General features: G+C 43.7%; 1 protein-coding gene across 1 annotated transcript; it reads right to left on the bottom strand.

Moving 5' to 3' along the window:
* Positions 1–4,414: 4,414 nt before the first annotated feature.
* On the bottom strand, positions 4,415–5,392 carry LOC109558014 (olfactory receptor 10AC1-like). The gene has a single exon (XM_019959502.2). The coding sequence runs from the start codon at positions 5,390–5,392 to the stop codon at positions 4,415–4,417; it is 978 nt and encodes a 325-aa protein (XP_019815061.2).
* Positions 5,393–20,512: the final 15,120 nt, after the last annotated feature.

The raw sequence follows: 20,512 nt of genomic DNA on the forward strand, positions 1-20,512 counted from the left end.
CTATGTTTAAAAGACATTTGCCTTTCCTGTTCTGTGAACTGTCTTTTCATACTCTTTGCCCATTTTTCTTTGGGATTATCGGAGAAGGCAATGGCACCCCACTCCAGTACTCTTGCCAGGAGAATCCCATGGACGGAGGAGCCTGGTGGGCTGCAGTCCATGGGGTCGCTAAGAGTCGGACACAACTGAGCGACTTCACTTTCATTTTTCACTTTCATGCACTGGAGAAGGAAATGGCAACCCACTCCAGTGTTCTTGCCTGGAGAATCCCAGGGATGGGGGAGCCTGGTGGGCTGCAGTCCATGGGGTCACACAGAGTCGGAAACGACTGAAGTGACTTAGCAGACGTATTAAGTCTTTTTCTCAATTGGCAAAAATTCCTTATGAACCTCTTTCCTACATTAGATATGATCTTCCCAGTTTGTCTTCTTTTCATTTGTTTTAGGACAGTGTCCCAGGAGTAAAGTTTTCGCTTTATTAATGGAGTTAATAAATTACGCATTTTGTTTCATTCAGTCATCCATCCTTCATTGCTGGTCTTCCTGAGTCCTATCTTGGAGCTGCTCTGTTGTTCCTCTGCTCACTCTCCGTGGACCATCTCAGCCATGCCAATTGCCACTGGCATGTTAATGATTTCTAGACATGTTTCTCCTGACACATACTCACTGCCAACTATACATCTCCACAGCCTAAGTCAGCACAGTCAATACCAAACTCATTGTTCTAGCTTTGTCCTGCATTCATACTGATTACTCTTTCTATGGGCTCCACCTCAGCAAACCCAATTTTTCATTTTTTCCAGATCAGAGTCTATATTATCAATGAATCCCTTTTCTATTTTATCCCTAAGCATTCAATCTGCAAAGTTCTATTATATTTACCTTCTAAACAGTTCTTCAATCTGTCCATTTCTCTCCATTTCCATTACCACTTACCTAAAGTGAGTCAACATCATCTCTAACCTGTGTTTCTACACTGCTGCTGCTGCTGCTAAGTCACTTCAGTCGTGTCCGACTCTGTGTGACCCCATAGACGGCAGCCCACCAGGCTCCCCCATCCCTGGGATTCTCCAGGCAAGAACACTGGAGTGGGTTGCCATTTCCTTCTCCAATGCATGAAAGCGAAAAGTGAAAGTGAAGTTGCTCAGTCGTGTCTGACTCTTAGTGACCCCATGGACTGCGGCCCACCAGGGTCCTCCGTCCATGGGATTTTCCAGGCAAGAGTACTGGAGTGGGGTGCCATTGCTTTCTCCGGTTTCTACACTAGCTGCCTAATAAATAAACTTTCTGTCATGTCCTTCTCCAGTTTATTCTTTACATAGTAGTCAGAGTACTCACACTGGATCATGTCACTACCCTGCTTAAATATTTTCAATTCCTTCTCTTTTTTTCTTCTTCTCCTCTTCTCCCTACTTTTCTCTCCTTTCCTTCCTCCTTTTTCTCCTTTTTTTTTAGGGTAAAATCCAAACTCTTTAATATGGCATACAGAGCTTACATGATCTGGCCCACATTTGTACCTTTAGCATAATCTCTTAATACAAACAACACAGAGCACTCCACTCCCCATCACCATCAGTAAGAATCAGTCTTCTTGACAAGTCCCTGGAATGAATCATGGTCTTTTACTTTGGGAATATTTACTCCTATTGTTTCCTTTGCCTGGACTCTCCTTCCTCAGCTATCTTTGTCTGGCTCTAGCTATCTCACTTGCCCTTAGATCTCACACATTACTAAGTGAAGAGGAACTAAAGAGCCTCTTGATGAAGGTTAAAGAGGAGAGTGAAAAAGTTGGCTTAACGCTCAACATTCAGAAAACTAAAATCATGGCATCTGGTTCCATTACTTCATGGCAAATAGATGGGGAAACAGTGTCAGACTTTATTTTTGGGGGCTCCAAAATCACTGCAGATGGTGACTGCAGCCATGAAATTAAAAGACACTTACTCCTTGGAAGAAAAGTTATGACCAACCTAGACAGCATATTAAGAAGCAGAGACATTACTTTGTCAACAAAGGTCCATCTAGTCAAGGCTATGGTTTTTCCCATAGTCATGTATGGATGTGAGAGTTGGACTATAAAGAAAGCTGAGTGCCCAAGAATTGATGCTTTTGAACTGTGGTGTTGGAGAAGACTCTTGAGAGTCACTTGGACTGCAAGGAGATCAAACCAGTCCATTCTAAAGGAGATCAGTCCTGGGTGTTTATTGGAAGGTCTGATGTTGAAGCTGAAACTCCAATACTTTGGCCACCTAATGCAAAGAGCTGACTCATTTGAAAAGATCCTGATGCTGGGAAAGATTGAGGGCAGGAGGAGAAGGGAACAACAGAGGATAAGATGATTGGATGGCATCACTGACTCAATGGACATGAGTTTGGGTAAACTCCAGGAGTTGGTGATGGACAGGGAGGCCTGGCGTGCTGCAGTTCATGGGGTCACAAAGAGTCGGACACACTGAGCGACTGAACTGAACTGAACCTTCTCCTGATAACTCCCACCACCCCAAGTCCAGGCAAAACACTCCAACAGGATCTTGTCATACCATAGTACTCGTCGCATGGTAATACAATGCCTATTTATTTGCCTGAATCCCCTAGCAGACTTCCAACTCCACATGAGCTTCACCTTCATTCCTTTAATGATTTGGATTGCAGTGCCAGGTATATAGTGGCATTTTGATCAGACTTGAATCCTTAACTCTCTAGTCCTTGGCATGGAACCATCATTCAAAAAACATTTATTTGCTGCACATATGGATGGAGGAATAAATTCTTGAGTTTTCCTAATGTAGCCTAAGTTTTGTGCCAATGTGTTCCCTTTACTATACTAGGATATACCGATGTAGTAACATTGTATAGAAATAGTTACCTCAAGGGAATACATTTACTGTAGTCAATGTTACAAGGCAATGTGGATTAGTAATTCTTCCTCTGAACCTCCTCTCACTTTATCTTTGACAGTAATATTTCCACCAAGCTACTGGATGAAACCACCACCATGCCCTCCTTCTGTGGAACCACGTGGGTAGAATTCCCTGCCGCTTCACTCCATACCTTTCAGGAGACAGCTTTCAGGCATTTATCCCAGGGATCGACAGATCAGAGGAGCCCCTCTGATTCACTGAGGGACTCCAATATTATTTGCCCTAAATAATAATTTTTATATGTAAGAATAACACCCACTGAAAATTATTATGAGAGATTTGGAAAATATATAATCAAGAAAATATAAATCACCTATAGTCTCATCACCTAGAGAGCAATGATCACTTCCTGATCTTGGTAGCTCTCTGCAATTTCAAATCCATCCCTCCTCTTGGCTCTCTCCCCTGAACTCTAGATTAGTGCCTTTGCCTCCTTAGTTACTGTCTTCACTGGCTTGTCCTGGCCGCCCTTTGACTCCACATGTTCTAAGTGGAAATCCCCATCATGCCCCACTTCTCCCTTGCACCTGCTCCTGTGTCCTTTTCAGCAAATTGTCCCACCGTCCACCTTGTGACCTAGGTTAGAAACGATCCTTAGCGCCTCTTTCTTCCTCACCCTCACATCTCACCAAGATGCTGTAGTTGTCTCTACTTGCATATCGTTTGGGTCTTTCCTTATCCTTTAGTCACCAGTGTCACGACTCTGGTCCAGACTCCATCACCTCTCTCCTGGATTATGGTAGCAGCTTCCATGGGTCTCCATGTCTCCAATCCAGTCTCCACGCTGCGGCCAGAGTGACCACACAAGGAGACGCAAGCTATCACATTTTCTCATGAACTCAAACCCTTCAGTTTTTTGCAAGGTCCTTCCCCCAAATGCCCCCACCCCTGTTTAACCATTTCTATCTGGAGCAGTCTTCACTCTCCTCTTCATCAGGCTGACCTCTTCCCATCGTCCAGTTCTCCACTGAGTCATCTTTGTCCCCCAAGAAGCTTCGCCTGACTCCCCTCTCCCCATGAAAGTTCTGACACGAGCCCACTTCATCCATCTCCTGTTTACTCCTCACATCCTCCCCTCTCCCTGTGAGCTCTCTGGGGCATGTGTTGTGGCTTCTTTGTCACCCCAAGCCCACGATTTTGCCCCGGCCTGCCATGTGCGAAGAACTACACAGATTCTCCAGGCAAGAATACAGGAGTGGGTTGCCATGCCCTCCTCCAGGGGATCTTCCCAACCCAGGGACTGAACCCAGGTCACCTGTCTAGTTCCTGAAGCTGCTAAGTGTGGGTCTAGGGTTCTCTTCCACATGGGAGGGGAGGAGGATGGAGCCACTGCTGGGAGGGTCTTCTTAGGCGGACACGCTTCCAGATTCTCTCTTCTTGAATCTGATTCTTGAGTTCCCCGCGGGCACTCCACAATGCAGACACGTGCTGACAGGGGAAACTTAAGCGAGCAGAGCTGCCTACTCTGGCCTGGTCCCTGCCTGCGATCAGGGCTCACACAGACAGACCCTCCTGACCCGACGCCTGGCGGGGTCGCCAGCGCCCCAGCACCTGGCGGATGGCCGCGGCGATTTCGTGGTTGCGCAGGCTGTAGATGAGCGGGTAGAGCAGCGGCGTCACGTGGGTGTAGACCAGCGCCAGCGCGCGGTCCCGGTGCGGGGAGTAGCTGGCCTTGGGCCGCGCGTACATGAAGGTGGCACAGCCGTAGTGCAGGAAGGTGACGGTCAGATGCGAGGCGCAGGTGGAGACTGCCTTGCGGCGGCCCCGCGGAGAGCGCAGGCGGCGCAGGGCGCCGGCGATGGCGCCGTAGGAGGCCAGGATGAGCAGCGAGGGCAGCAGCAGCAGCAGCAGGCAGGCGCCCAGCAGAGGCAGCTCCTCGGCGTAGCTCCGCGTGCAGGCCAGGTGCAGCAGCGCTGTGATGTCGCAGAAGAAGTGCACCAGCAGGCGGGAGCCGCAGAAGGGCAGGTGGAAGACGGCCACCGTGAGCCCCACGGACACCGCCAGGCCCCCGAGGCAGCAGGCCAGGGCCAGCCGCGCGCACAGCCCGGGGGTCACCACCGCCGTGTAGCGGAGCGGGTGGCAGATGGCCACGTAGCGGTCATAAGCCATGGTGGCCAGCAGGAAGCACTCGGCCCCGCCCAGGGCCACGAACATCTGCATCTGCACGGCGCAGCCCAGGAAGGAGATGGGACTTCCTCGGCCCAGGCTCGGCGAGGCCAGGTCAGCCAGGGTGCGGGGCACCACCACCAGCGTGTAACCGAGCTCGATGGCTGACAGCTGGCACAGGAAGAGGTGCATGGGCGGCCGGGTGGTCGCCGAGGCCACGGCCAGCAGGATGAGCAGGTTCCCGCTCAGGGTGGCCAGGTGCAGGGCCAGCAGCAGCAGGAAGAGCGCCGGCCTCAGATGCGGGAACTCCGCAAAGCCCTGCAGGAGAAAGCCCCGGTGCAGGGTGGCATTGCTGGGGCTGGCCATGCACCCACCTGTCTAGGTCCAGAGGCACCTGTGGGAAAGAAGCAGGGGAAGGGGGAGTTTGTGGGCTCCGCTCCTCTGGCCCTGCTGGTGAAGAAAGGGCTGGATGGAATTAAGAGGGTAGGAGCCAGTAGAGCTGCAGAGAGAGGGGCCGGGTGATGTGCTTATTTCCAACTCCACCCCGCCTTTTGGTTATTGGCTCAGTCCTGTTCGACTCTTTGTGACTCCATGGGCTTGTAGCCCACCAGGCTTCTCTGTTCTTGGGGATTCTCCAGGCAAGAATACAGGAGTGGGTTGCCATGCCTTCTTCCAGAGGATCTTCCCAACCAAGGGATTGAACCCAGGTCGCCTGCGTTGCCGGCGGATTCTTTACCCTCTGAGCCACCAGGAACATCTTATTGTCTTCTTCTGAAAATTGGTCCAGTTTTTCCTGCCTCCTGGACTAGAATTCTTACAACTCCTTTCTCAACATGCTCTTTGTAAAGAAACCTTGATTTGAGACCCTTTCTTTACTTTGCATCTCTCTTGACCTCCACCTTGGAAGAGTGCCCTTTCTTCAGACTCCACTTGCTTTGTGGGTCTTGTACAGCCACCAATGTTAGTCGACCTCAGCCTTAGCTGGCTGCCCGGAGGCAGGCACTGTGTCTATAGGTTCTGCTTCTATTTCCTCCTTCCTGCCCTGTGCTGCTATTTCTGAGTTGCTTTCCTTGTACCGCAGAATTAGAAAAACATAAGGCTTCCCTAGTGGCTCGGAAGGTAAAGAATCTGCCTGCAATGCAGGAGCCCTGGGTTTGATCCCTGGGTCGGGAAGATCCCCTGGAGAAGGGAATGGCAACCCACTCCAGTATTCTTGCCTGGAAAATTCCATGGAAAGAGGAGCCTGGCAGGCTGCAGTCCGTGGGGTCACAGAGTTGGACACGACTGAGCGACTTCACTTTAATGCAGGTGAAGACCTTAGTCACCATCTCATTCAACCTCATAATTTTAAAGATAAAAAAAAAGAAAAAAGCTGGGGAGGGACAGGATAAAGGGCTTAACTGTTGACAGATAATTAGAATCAGAATCTGCATTCCTGAGACTGAATCCAGAACTTCCCATGATCCTATATGAGGATGTGAAAGGTCCCTGGCATTAGTTAGTCAATCCATACTGATTCAGCTTTAAATAGAGACCCGAGTCTGTGCCTGGCATTAAGGCGGACACAGACAGCAGCCAATGGTTAGCGGAAAGGCCTGGCTGGGCCCATCTGGAACAATGCATCCTAACAGTCTTATTAGTACTGCGTCAGCAGGACAAAAAGCCATGTACATCTGTTCTAACTTGCCCTTCGGAGGTAGCAGTACATTCCAGATCTGCTGTCAGAACAGAGCCTCTGAGTATTATCCGGTGACTCATTACAGGCAACAGTGGAGAGCATTGATAGCGTGTAGGTTGGCTGCAATTGTTATAACCCTCCGGAGTCAGGGACCATCAAGTGCTAAGAAATTCAGAGCCGTGCCAACTAGAGGAGGATGTCTGATTTTTCCACTAGTTATTAATGATATCTCTTTTTAAATTAATTTAAATTATAAGCTCAACTATTATTTCCTCTTAGTGCCCTTGAGTCACTGTTTCTAATCAGTGTTGGAGGTGGAATTTGTTGTTATACTACAGAGTGCAACAGCAGTAAAACTGGGGCGCTGGCAACAGGTAAACTGAATACAGGAACGGGAAGGAATGCCAAGAGCTTGCTCTTTGCTATTGATGCTCCTTGTTGAAGAGAGTTCTGGGGATTTGCATCTGTCAGTGTCAGCCTGTGCTCTTTTTTGTCATCTGAGGGGAATGCCTTGAAACAGATGTTTGCGCTGTTGCATTGATGGGGGAGGAATAGGGTGGGGGTGTGGGTGGGTCTGGGGGATGTGGAATCACTTCCTATCATTCCCTTTCTCGCCCTGCTGTGTTCAGTCATTTGAACAAATTTGACAAACCTGTGTCAAGTCTGCAGCCTCGCCACCGCCAGGTGTGACCAAGAGACAGAAGCCTAGTGTCCTGGAGGTTCAGGCAGGACGAAGCTGTTGCAGGGACCAGCTCTCTTCACTCTGCCTCTGCTGACCCCCTCCGTCTTTTACTTCTTCCTTTTCATCTCCTTAGGGAAGCAGGGAGTGGAGGGCAGAGAGACTCAAGCAATCCATTTCTTTCCCCCTCACGTTCACACTTCACAGAAATGGAGATGTTGCGAAAGGCTGGGTAGTGGCTCCAGTAACCCTAAGCTCGAGGCACATCATGTTTACAAACATGGAAAGCAAGCCAGACAGCTCAGTTCAATCTAAGGAGACTGAGGAGTGTTTCTACTTTGTCTAGAGTTTTTAGAAGGATTTCTCACAATCTCTAGGAATGTGTGTTAGAAGAGTCTTTTCCCTGGCAGGGAGAAGGAGAACAGACACTTTCACAACTGCAGTGGTTTGTTCAAAACCAGGCTCTAGCCTAGTGGGAGAAGCTACAGAGGGAAGAGAAAGCCTCACCTTCCTCCTTCAGGGCCAGAAGGGCCATATCCTCAGCTGAGAGAGTGTCAGGCAAATGCGTGTACAGACTCCGTACATTTAACTCACTTAATCCTAGCAACAATCTAACGAAGGAGGTGCACTCTTACTGTACTTATCTAACAGGTAAATTGAGGACTAAAGGAATTAAATGTCATGAAGCTAGTTAGCAGTAAAGCCAGGTTTCTACTCAAGCAATTCTAGTCCCTGCTAGTCCATGGTTTTATCCACTATAACTGTCTTCCCTCTTTATCAGTCTCCTAAAAATTCTTCTCACATAAGACACACTCTGATCCTCTACCCACATCTCCCACCTCCCCTTGCCCAGGAATTACCTGCACCCTCCAAGACATTTCCGTCCTCACATTTCCCTTTGCTGACATTTCCCTTGAGGACATGTGGATGTAAGCAGGCATACAGATGATCTAAGACAGCAGATTTAAAAAGAATTTCCACTTCGCCTTGACATTCTTCATTCCTATTGTTACTGTCCTGGCCGATCTGCTTTCCTGATTGTATAAGGCTCTGTGGAGCACTCGCAGATTAATGGCTGCCTGGTGGCTCAGGACATCTGGATGTGGTTGGGCTGGGGACATAGATCTGGGATTTGATTCCTCACTACGTAGAATAAATACAATTATCTGTAATAATGATGTTTTTAGCTGGTCATTTTAATAGCCAGTTGAAGCATTTCGAAGGAGAGGTTGTGGGGAGATTTGAAAGGCAGGCAGGTCAGGCCCCTCTTGAAGATTCCATAAAATATGATAGTGAACCAACTTGAAAGTCAAATGGTCCGGATCTTCATGTTACAGCGAGGGATGCTGCAGAGAGGTCATAGAACCAGCCTGGGACCTCGCCACTATCTGTTGGCAGCAGAACTGGACTCAGAACTCCTGTTTGATGGTTCTGTTTGCTGCCAGAATTGTCTTCCAGAGTAGACCTGAGGCCATGGATCTAGTATTATTGTTTACAAAAACACCAGGGGAGAGGTCACAGAAATATCAGATCATTGTCCCATAAGAAAGAATTGCCAATATGCCCGAATTTCTATTATTTGACTTAATAACCTGTCATGAGCATCTGGCCTATGAATTTACACAAATTGTTCTGAAATCTGTTTTCGTCCAGTGCATCTTCCTACGAAAAATACACACTGTGCATTAAAGGGCTTCCCAGGCGGTGCTAGTGATTAAGCATCTGCCTGCAGTGCAGGAGACACAGAGAGGCGGGTTCCATCCCTGGTCGGGAAGATCCCCTGGAAGAGGAAATGGCAACCCATTCCAGTATTCTTGCCTGGGAAATTCCATGCACAGAGAAGCCTGGCAGGAAAGATTTTTTTTTTTTTCTTTTCCTTAATCCTCAGTGAAGTAGAAAGACTCCCTACAGTCTAAATTTTTGCTTTGGTATTTGATGCTCGATTCAGGTTATGGACAAGTTAATTAACGTTCTGAAACCTTGCTTCCTTATGTTGAATGGGGGCAGCAAAGGAGGGACACGTGAAGATTCTGTGAGATAACATGTAAAAGCGAGCACAAAACCCACAACAAGACTGAAAGCATTCTCATCTCTGTCCTTCATGCCTCGATGAGCTTAGATCACATTTCCTCTGAACATTCATCTTTCCATCACGAAAATCTCCTCACCCCTTGATTGTCTGGGATCTGTGAAACGAAGGTGTCCTAGTATTCTGGATTTAAGGAAGAATGCTTTTCTCACGGGGAGAGAAGCAAAGATAGACATAATAGATAAGTCTCTGTCTGTCTATCTTCATTGTCCTTTTTCTTTCCCCCACCTCCCTATCTGTCCACTTTTTTTTCCCTTTGGTTTCCCATCATCTTTCTAAGCCTGTACAGATTTTGGAAGAAGACATCTGTGAATTCAAATCCTGGCTCAGTCACTTACTGGCCACATTACCTGCGGTTGACGTACTCAGTTTCCCTGATTCTCCATCTCTGTACATCTCAACAGAGGTAACAGTGTCTAATTGCTAGGCGTCCTACAGAGGAAGCTCACAGCACAGGGCTGGGCACAAAGCAGTCATGAAGAGATGGTTGTTAATCACACCATGCTATCACCCAACTTCTACAGCATCATGTCAGCCTATGGGTGCCACCTGCAGAGCAACTGACAGCTGTAATTACTATAATAACTCTTTTTCCTATGTCATCGGCCTTTTCCTTGGTTTATGACAGGTAATGTGAACCTCATTAATTAACATATATTTGCATTATTATATATTTCAAATTCAGATTTGTGTTCTAAATTAAAAAACTTGTTTACAAAAAAACCCTCATTTACCTTTTTCATGCTTTGTCATGCAAAATTACATCTTTTAGTGTGTGTGTGTGTGTGTGTGTGTGTATTTTTGCATCAGTCTAGTAATTTCTTTACTCAAAGGAGCTAAATATCATCTTTGGTTGTAGAGATTTCACTGTGCTCCCGCCTCCAACCATTTATGATCTCAGCGTCGACCCCTGGGATATGAGCCTCCTTTCTGGCATGATGTTTCTGTCTTGTGAACCAGTTTCTCTTACATGATAAAGCAGTCTACTGAGTCCCCATGACTAAATTTGGTAAGATAGCTTGTCAAAGGCTTTTGAAAGTCTAAATAAAAGAAGTCCTTGCTAGTTTCTTTTTGGCATCTTTATCCCCTGAAAGCATTTAAGTAGATTTAATGGGGAATGTTTTCCTTATACAAACACTCTTGCTTTTCCCCTTCTACATGTTATAGAAATGAGATGCTCTTGGTATTTCCTGTGTCTGCTCTGGACCCCTTCTTAAATGATGGTTACAATTCTGGACGTTTTGGTTCTTCAGCTCTGGGTCAATATGTTACCTTGGGTTTTGCATTTTGGTCAACGTATTGTCCTCAGTTGCCTGACAATTCAGAATCGTGACAATGTGTGCACTTGTGTTGAGTTCCGCTGTTAGTTGAATAGTTGCTACTGTTAGTTCTCTTTTCTCCAAAAATCAATAGTGGGATTAGAACTTTGAGTGAAGTGTCATTTCAGGCTTGCCGGTCTCTCCACTTTCATCTGGAGAGGAGCTTTGAACCACACAAACCTAGGCGTCCTGCTGATTTTAGAGCCGGCTCTGCCTTTAATGCTTTTAAAAAAACTCCCTGTTTGAACGAAGCAGCACCCATTTAAATTAATATCCCTTCCACCAGAGGAAGAGGGATATGCTTCAAAAATGAGCATTTTAATCTTCAACATCAAAATTGTCTGGCAAGGAGACTGTCCCAGTTCTGGGACCACGAAGGTCAGCTTATCACACATAAATGTATGATCATTGTGCTGTTACATTTTTTTTTAATATAAATTTATTTGTTTTAACTGGAGGCTAATTACTTTACAATGTTACATTTTTAAAAAGTATTCTAGGCCTTAGGGTCAGTTACTCTGTCTACTTGAGTAAATATTTTCATTTTCACTCTATAAAAAATCTAATTTGTTCTCAAAAATTTTTTGAAAATCAACTATCATTTTCCATGAAGTTGGTTTTAGTAGGTTGGAAAATATTTTTAATTTCCAACTTCATCTGGTGCTACACAATAGACAGTTCCCCCCAAAACCCAGAAGACTGTTTCTTGTTGGTCACAGACTGAGAGAGCTGGGACTAAGAAATGCGTGAAGAAATTGAAGCTACCTCTCTTCTGTCAGGATATTTTCATGATTCATTAAAATGGAAAAAAACCCACCATGGTTAAGGAAAAATGTTGATTTCCTGAGCCAGCCACCTATCAGAAGACAGAGCTGCTGATTTCTTTGGAATATTTCCTCAGAAAGTCACTGGCATCTCAGGAAAACCATTATCTGCAAGAGTTGTGTGCGTACTTTTGGCTTCAGGACCTTTTTTCCAATGGGACATCCCCCCACCAACCTCCTGCTTTAGAAAACTCCCATGGTTGCTGAGAAGGAGCAACAAATTCCTAGAGGAAATAAGATAGAATGCACAAGATTCAGCCAGCCCAAAGGTGGGCTCTGACGGGGGCCTGGATCTTCTTCAAGGGGAGGCCCTGTGGTTGGTGTGTCTAGGGCCCAGGGATTTTATTCTTTGTCCAGTATGGGAGGCGTCCGTGGAAGCTTCCCTGTCATGGCATTGTCAGAGGTCAAGTTTTTGTGTTCCACGAAGTAAAATGATAATCACAGGTAAAATGTTCTTGAGTACTTTCTTTTCTGCCTCTGAGAGTTGAAGAAATCATATTTTCTTCCATTCTATTCTTACATGTTATTCTAGAGAACCGAAATATCACTGGATGTCCCTCACTGTGAAAACCTCTGTTTGTTTGATAAGACAGAATTCTCCCCTTTTTAGATGAGAAAGCTGAGGCAGAAGAGAGGCATTTGGGCAAAGGCCGTTCAATAAAAATAGAAGCGGAATCTAACAGTGCTGGCATCTGTGGCCACCTCACGTTTCTCAAGCCCCCTCCCCACCTCAGGGCACCCGGGGCTGAAGGGCTCCACAGGAGACAGCACCTTGAACATCAAGTGCTCCAGGGTTTACTGCTGTGGGGGCAGCAGATCTGTTCTAAGGAGGGGGGTCTTTCCCTCACGAGAAGTGATCTCTCCAGGGCAAACCTACTTGGGAAGCATTGTGAGTCCCTAGTTTCCATGCTCTGCTCTTGGTGTTTCTCATCCTCTGCTCTCCCACCCCACAGGCTTCTCCTTACCTGGGCTCAGAGACAGGGGTGGACAGGAGATTCAGATCATGGTGACTGGAGGTTAGAGAGATCACAGGTGAAGTGAAAACAGCAGACTCCAGAACTGCAGCGGGCAGGTGCGGAGGAGGAGGAGGGCTGGAAAGGAGACGAGTGAGGATGGAGAGGCTGCAGAAGGGTGAGCACCCGGAGGGGATTTCCACAGCGGCTTCTGATTAGCTGTGTCTGGTCGGTCCTTTAACCTTAGCTCGCTTTATATCCCTGGAGAGCTGGGGAGATGGGGAGGAGAGGGATATACTAGTCCCTTCCAGAGGGAGGGCAAGAGCAAAAGGTTCCTGTGATGAATTCTTTCGTTATAGAATCCCTCCTCAAGGTTGGACACCTAGGAGGGCTTGGCGCACACACGGTGACTCTGCAGCTGTCCAGAGAGAAACAGCTTCCTGTTTCATCTTGACCACCTGCCCAGAATACCCTCTGTCCCACTGGTGCCCACTCACTCCCTGGAGTGTTCCATGCTCCTCTGTCATCACAGCAATTCCCATTCCCATCTGTGCATGCTGGACCAGGGGGAAGTTCTAGAACCTGCTAGAAGGATCAGGTGCTCCATAGGTCTAAGATGTGTTAGCCTGTCCAGTGTCTAGAGCAGGGAGCTGGCTGTTGAGATGCATGAATGGATTGTTTTTAACTCTCACATGTGTGCAAGGACCCCAAGAAACTGCACTGGGCCGTTTCCACCAAAGGATACTCCTGACTCTGGAGTATGAACTTGACCTTGACTCTGAATATGGAGCATGAATTTGACAACACTGGCAGGTCCCTCTAAGTTTGGGAGCTGAAGACTTGCTCTTGATTTTTCGATTATTATCCCTCCTATCCACATGCATATGTGCACCAGCAACATATGGCTCAGAGGTCATCTGTTCCAGTCCATTCACTCATTCACTTGTACTTTAACAATTCAGCACATGCTTATTGAGTACCTACTATGTGCCAGGCTTCGATCTAAGTACTGGGATCAAGTACTAAGTACTTAGTACTTGGATGGGATCAAGTAATAAGTACTGTAGATCAAGGGGCAAAATAGACAAAAATTTCTGTCTTCACGAAGCTTACATTTCAGGGAGATGAGAGAGACAGTAGCCAAATTAGATAAATGTAGTGTATTTGAAAGTAAGTCCAAGAGAAAAATAAAGGAGGCTAGGATATGTGAGGGGATGACATGCAATTTTAAACAGGATGCTCAAGGAAGGCTTTAATGGGAAGGAGACATTTGACGCAAAACTTGAAGGAGATACAACAGTGAATCATCTGGATGTCTGCAGTAACGGCATCCAGGCAGAAGAATTAGCCAGTGAGAGATACTGAATGGGGGAGCAGGTCTGGTGGGTCTGAGCTACAGAGAGGAGCCCAGGGTGGCTGGGGTGGAGCGAGGACAGAAGAGTGGGAGATGAGGTCAGAAAAGCTGTGGATGGCCAGTAGGAGGCGCCTTGCAGGGAACTGTGAGAAACTGGCCAAAATAACTGTAATTAAAAAAAAGACAAAAATTAAAAAACAAACCAGTCTGGCTGCTGTGCTGAGAATAAACTTTAGAGGGCCAGGTTGGAAGCAGAAATCAGCAATACAATAATCCAGATGAAAAAAATATATATATGATTTAGATGAGAAAAACAATAGAAGTGGTGAGACAAGGTTGGGTTTTGAATACACTTGATTTATTAATATTTTTATAATACATTTTAAATGTAGAGGCAGAAGAATTTCCTGATGGATTGAATATGAGATGGGAAAGGAAGAGAGGGGTCAGAATGATATTTCACCTGAGAAACAGGAAGAATAGAGGCATCATTACCTGAGATGAGGAAGGCCTCAGGTGGAGTGACTCTGGGGAGAAAGAGTGGCCAGAAATTCAGTGAGGGGCGTGTTAAGGTTGAAATGTCTGTTAGATGTCCAAGTGGATCTGTCTAATCAACAGCTGGACGTGTGATCTGCATTTCACAGGACAGGTTCAAGTTAGAGGTGTAAATGTGACATCATCAATGATAGGTGGTACTTTAAGTCATGAAACTCGAGATCACTATGGGAATGAGCATAGTTTAGAGAGAGAAAAGGAAAGGTCCCCAGACTGATTAAGGGAGTGCTCCAGAGTTAAAGGTTTAGGAAGATGAAAAGAGACCAGAAAGGGAGAACATGGTGCCGAGGCTACAGTCTCCATTTTTCAGCCAGGTAAATCAAATGCTTGTGTCTGCTCTTTACAAATTTGCACATTTCCGCCTTGGAATATTTACATGGAAAATGATTCCCTGATAGTAAGATATCTTCCCCCATTGATAACAAGCAATTCTTTCACTCTCTACATAATTCTTCCATTAAAGGTAATGTGGAGGGTTGAATGATGGCCTTACAGGGAGCAGGGCATCTTTCCCTTCCCATTTCCCCATCTTCATAAAGTATAAGGAGCTACTCCAGAGGCTGGAAGTGAGGGCAGAACCCAAACCCTGTGGAGAAGGAAAGAATTGGAAACCAAAACTCTGGGCTCCAAAATTCTAGATTTCTTCCCCAAATTTGGTTTTGTTTGTTTGGTTTGTTTAGCTCAGTATACTGAAGAAGTAATTTACCTTCTCTGAGCCTTAGCTCACATGACTTAAATGTAAGAATGATAATATCTGTGTCTAATGAGCAGAGTTTGTTTGGACATTTTATTTTAAATAGTTTTGTTGAGGTATAATTGAAATACAAAAACGTGTACACTTTAGTTTGTTCAATTTGATGTATTTGGACATGCGCACATACCTGTGACACCATCACCATAATTAAGGGAACAGACATGCCTAACAACTCCCAGAGTTTCTTTGGGTCTCTCTTTCTCTTCTTCTTTTTTTTTTTAAATGGCAAGAACACTTAGCATGAGACCTACTGTCTTAACAGGATTTGAAGTGCATTAAGACAATGCTGTTATCTATAGGCCCGATGTTGTACAACAGATCTCTAGAAGTTGTTTACCAAACAAAGCTGGAATTTTTACCCTTTGAATGACAACTCCCCATTTCCTCCATCCCCCTGCCCCTGGCAACCACTATAGTATTTCCTTCTTTTAAGAATTAGATTACTTTAGATTCCTCCTACATGTGTAATTAAACAAACTGATATTTCTCCCATCTTAAAGAAAATCTTTCTTGATCCCATTTTTCCATCCAGCCCTGATATTTTTGTACTTGGAGAAAATCCTCAGGAAAGTTGTGTGTCCTCGTTGTCTGTATTTTCTCTCCTCTTATTCTTTCTTTTAAAAAATAACACTTTTTTGAAAAAAAAAAATTTCACTTTATTGAGGTATAATTGACATGTAAAATGCTGTTTGGAGATGAAATCTTACTTATGAAAACATTTTATAATTCCTAAACTACTCCATAAATGTCACATAATTATTACGATGTTGAAGAGCCGAGGTCAAGGTATTTTCCAGTAGAGAACGCGAGCCGGCCTTTCCCTGGCACTGAGCTTCAGAGTGTAGGGTGCCCTCCCCTTGTCATTCTTTTGATGCACATACTTTCCCTGCAAGGAGGGAAGCAGCTGGGAAGGGACTCAGTCTGGGCAGGCCTCCTGAGTGATCAGGACTCATGGATGTGGTGGTATTATTCATAAACAGCAGTGTAGTCATGGTTCAGAATTTTGGAAACAGCGCCAAGAGGCTCTTGGACATAATTTTCAGGATGGATAAGCCCTGACCTGAAGCAAAATTTACCAGTGACAGGGGTTTGGAGTTTTATACACAACATTTTCTTTGGCTGGACTCTGGCTTTATTTGAAGGGTTGTGTCAACACAGGGATTGTCTGCTTGGGCCCAGGGATTCCTCTGAGTGGTGGTGCCTCTGTCTCTGCTCGGGGGGCTGGGGTGAGTTTTCTCAGACTTGGAATCATGTGGGATCTATGTTTGAACAGAGACTGGAAATACTTACATCATCTCCACATTCCACAGCCATTTGTCACCAGATTGCAAATTGACTGGAGGGATGCCTGTTTCTAGGGAGAAACGACACTGCTTCTTTCTGGCTTCAGCAGAGAAGAGATCAAGTTAGGTTATTGAGTTTGGTGAATATCTATGGCCCTGGGGAGGAAAAGTTAATTTCCTTGGGGCTTCGCAAAATTTGGGGGTAGATTTATAGAAATATAAGTGAAAGGAAAAGAGTAATAAACTTCAAGTATCAAAAATAAATGAAATTGTAATGCTAAATTAAAAAATCAAAGGCACAGAAATAAACCAGAGCAGATCATAAACAAAAGCTCACATTGATTGAAGGTTATAAAAAGACATACATTTCTATAATTTTCACCTAGGAAAAGTGACAAAGGATACAAATGAATTAAAAAACAAAAAGTTAGAAGTTAGAATAGGTGTAGTAGAGATTAAAAATAAGATAATATTATTAAAAAGTATTTATGGTTGTAGTTGACACACATCTAAAAATAAAAGCCTAACTGGCCCAAGAAGAAATAATAAATTCATATACAATTATAATCATTGGTAACATTGAATTGCTACTGAAAACATAAGCCCTCTGCCTTTCTCACTACTCCCATGGAAAATTCTTTTACTGGTGGATTTTACCAGAGTTTCAAGGGGATATAAATATAATAATAAATGCAAATAAAATATACTATAAAGTATATAATCCACATTAGGCTTCCCCAGTGGCTCAGCAGTAAAGAATCTGCCTACAATGCAGGAACTGCAGGAGATTTGAGTTCAATCCCTGGGTCGGGAAGATCCCTGGAGAAGGAAATGGCAACCCACTCCAGTATTCTTGCCTGGAAAATTCCATAGACAGAGGAGCCTGGAGGGCTACAGTTCATAGGGCTGCAAAAGTTGGACACAGCTGAGCACGAACACATATAATCCACATATGTTATATGTTTTTCCAGAAAATGAAAAAAGAAAAATTGCCCAACTCATTTTATGATAGTTGTATAAACTAGATTAAAATAATTCTCATTAGTATATTATATAAAACATATACACTAATTTTATAGATTAAAGCATAGTTAAATATTATCCAGGGAAATTTAACATTTTTTTTAAACATTTTTTTACCAAGGGGCAATTTTCCCAGGGATATACAAATGATTCAACTTTAGAAAAATCTATAAGTTCACTCTCACGTTGGCTGAGTAAAGAAAAACAGTTATCTCAATACACTTGAAAAAAATAATGAGAATTCTTAGGAAGCTAGAACTAGGGAGGAACTTTATAACCTAATAAAAACTACATATAAAAATTTTACAATGAATGTATTTAATGGAATCTAAGGCACTTCTTGTAAAGTCAGGAATAAAACTTAGCAACAGAGTACTTGGAATTCTAGCCAACACAAAAGGAAAGAAAATAGTAATTGATAAAGAGGAGGATATATTATAATTATTTGCTGATAATGTGATCAGTTACATTTAAGGTCCAAGAAAATTAATGGGCAAATGAGTCACACCAGTAAGAAAGTTCAGCAAGATTTCCTAATATAAGTTTAACTTATAAAAATAAAGTTAATCTAAACCAGAAATAATCAATTAGAAAATATAATAAAAATAAGATACCAATACAGTAGCAACACAAGTCATAAAATATGTAGGAATTAATTTAATGAAACACACAAGAGATTTATAAATAAAAACTATAAGACTTTAATAAAGGACAAAAAAGGAAATCTAAATAAAGGTAGACAATTACCAAATTCATGAATGGGTAAAAATGCCACCTTTTCCAAATTTAATATTATCAAATGCATTTCCGATAAAAGTTATGATAGGAATCATGTGGCAAATTAGTACGTTGGTTTAAATATATATAGAAAGATAACATAACTAAGAAAAATGTAAGATTTTGGACTAAGGAAAAGATTAAAGAGAATGAGTACCCCTTCAGATATTAAGACACACTGCAAAGCAACAATTAGTAAAACACATTGATATACATTTGTATAAGAAAAAATAGGCATTTGGTGAAGGATTGACAGCTCAGAAAAATTCACATGAACTTGGTAAAAAAAAATTAGTGGATTTGACTGTATTAAAAATAAATATTTTGAAAAAAAATATTTTGGTTAACAAAGGACAATCAATATAAGTAGAAATGATAGTTCCGGTAGTGATACTTGTACGTTGATAATAAAAAATATCTTGAGTTATATAAGGAAATATCACTAATTTTCTAAAAGACAAGAAAAATGAAGAAGGGATGTGATTAAGCTATTCAAGAAGAGAAATTTGAATGAATAAGGAATCACTGAAGAGATTGTCAGCATTGTCTTTAGCCAGACGTAATAACATTTCAGGGACTTCCCTTGTAGCTTCCTTGGTAAAGAATCTGCCTGCAGTACAGGAGGCCTGGGTTCGATCCCTGGATCCGGAAGATCACCTGGAAAGGAAAAATGGCAACCTACTCCAGTATTCTTGCCTGGAGAATCCCAGGGACAGAGCACCCTGGTGGGCGAGAGTCCATAGGGTCATGAGAGTCAGACACAACTTAGTGACTAAATCACCCACAATTAACATTTAAATAGCCATGCTGTTCCTCTCATCTTTCTCCATTGTCCCTGGATGACTCGAACACTTTGCCTTCATTTTGTCTTCACATCAGCCTCTTAGGATCCAGTTGTCTTTTGTTAAGAAACAAAAGCAGAATTGTCCTATTTCTCAAGGGATTCGTATAAAAATTACTAATCAGAGCAGGTACAAAGCTGAGGTAAGACATGAAGAGTGAGGAAGCTGGGTTGACATGAAGACAGCATCTCACTTATTTATCTCCATTGATTCCACGTTCTTAACTAGGAGACTCCAAGCCAAGGACCTTTCATGGTAACTAGTTACCATTTGGTGGAAAATGTAACCCACTGAAGTTTTTTTTCCCCCTGTTTTTTGAAATGTAAACATATGAGATACTTTTTGAACTATTTAAAAAGTTTAAAATAATTTTCCCACAGTTTGTGAAATAATCAATATACCAAATATGAGTTTGAAGCTACACCCCAACCTCAGCCAGATGGCTTAATACATTGAAAATCGTACCTGCCACTTATAAGATGCTAAACAAACTATTAAATGAAACAAGCAAGAATAAATGAGAAACCCATTTATAGCCATCAGATTGGCAAAAACTAAAATGCCAGATAATATAAAGTACTGGTAAAGTTGTGGAGAAATAGGAGCCCTCCTGTGGTGAGAGTGGAGGTATAATTCGTGCAGTTTTTATGGAGAACAGCTTAATGATATCTGTGAAGCTGCCTCATGTTGATAGTCTATGTCTTTGCGTTTTCACTCCTGAGAATTTACCCCACACATACTCTTCTATAAAGAGAGAAAGATAAGTTCTCAGATGTTTACTGTCACATAATTGGAACCAACAAAGAGCTGGTACATGAGTGCCCACTAGTAGAGAAAGAGAGAGGAAATGGTGCTATATGCAAATAATGGAATACTGTTCAGGGGACTGAGCGTTCCTGGTGACTCAGTGGTAAAGAATCCACCTGCCAATGCAGGAAACGCAAGAGACTCGGGTTTGACCCCTGGGTCAGGAAGATCCTCTGGAGAAGGAAATGGCAACCCACTCCAGTATTCTTGCCTGGAAAATTCCATGGACAGAGGAACCTAGTGGGCTACAGTCCATGGGATCGCAAGGAATCAGACACGACTGAGTGAGTGAGCACAGAGGCATACACATGCAGGGGGTTAGAAGTAACGAACTAGAATGAAATATGTCTACATTAGTAAATCTCAAAATGTAATGAGTCAAAAACAGCAAGAAAAATGAATGCCAGGTATCTTAATTAAGCACGCGAGTGAGTACCTGAATAGAATAAGAATCTTAAAGAAGAACCTTGTGTGATGGATAATGCTATTGTGCCACGAGGTGATTATGGTCAAGTTAGTTTTTTGTCTCACTCCCTGAGAAGTAGTTTT

This window comes from Bos indicus, chromosome 4 (assembly GCF_029378745.1).
Source record: "Bos indicus isolate NIAB-ARS_2022 breed Sahiwal x Tharparkar chromosome 4, NIAB-ARS_B.indTharparkar_mat_pri_1.0, whole genome shotgun sequence".
Classification (NCBI taxonomy): domain Eukaryota; kingdom Metazoa; phylum Chordata; class Mammalia; order Artiodactyla; family Bovidae; genus Bos; species Bos indicus.

What these genes read in the sequence shown, in the direction of transcription:
- LOC109558014 (XM_019959502.2), bottom strand. Translation starts at nt 5,392, where the DNA reads ATGGCCAGCCCCAGCAATGCCACCCTGCACCGGGGCTTTCTCCTGCAG.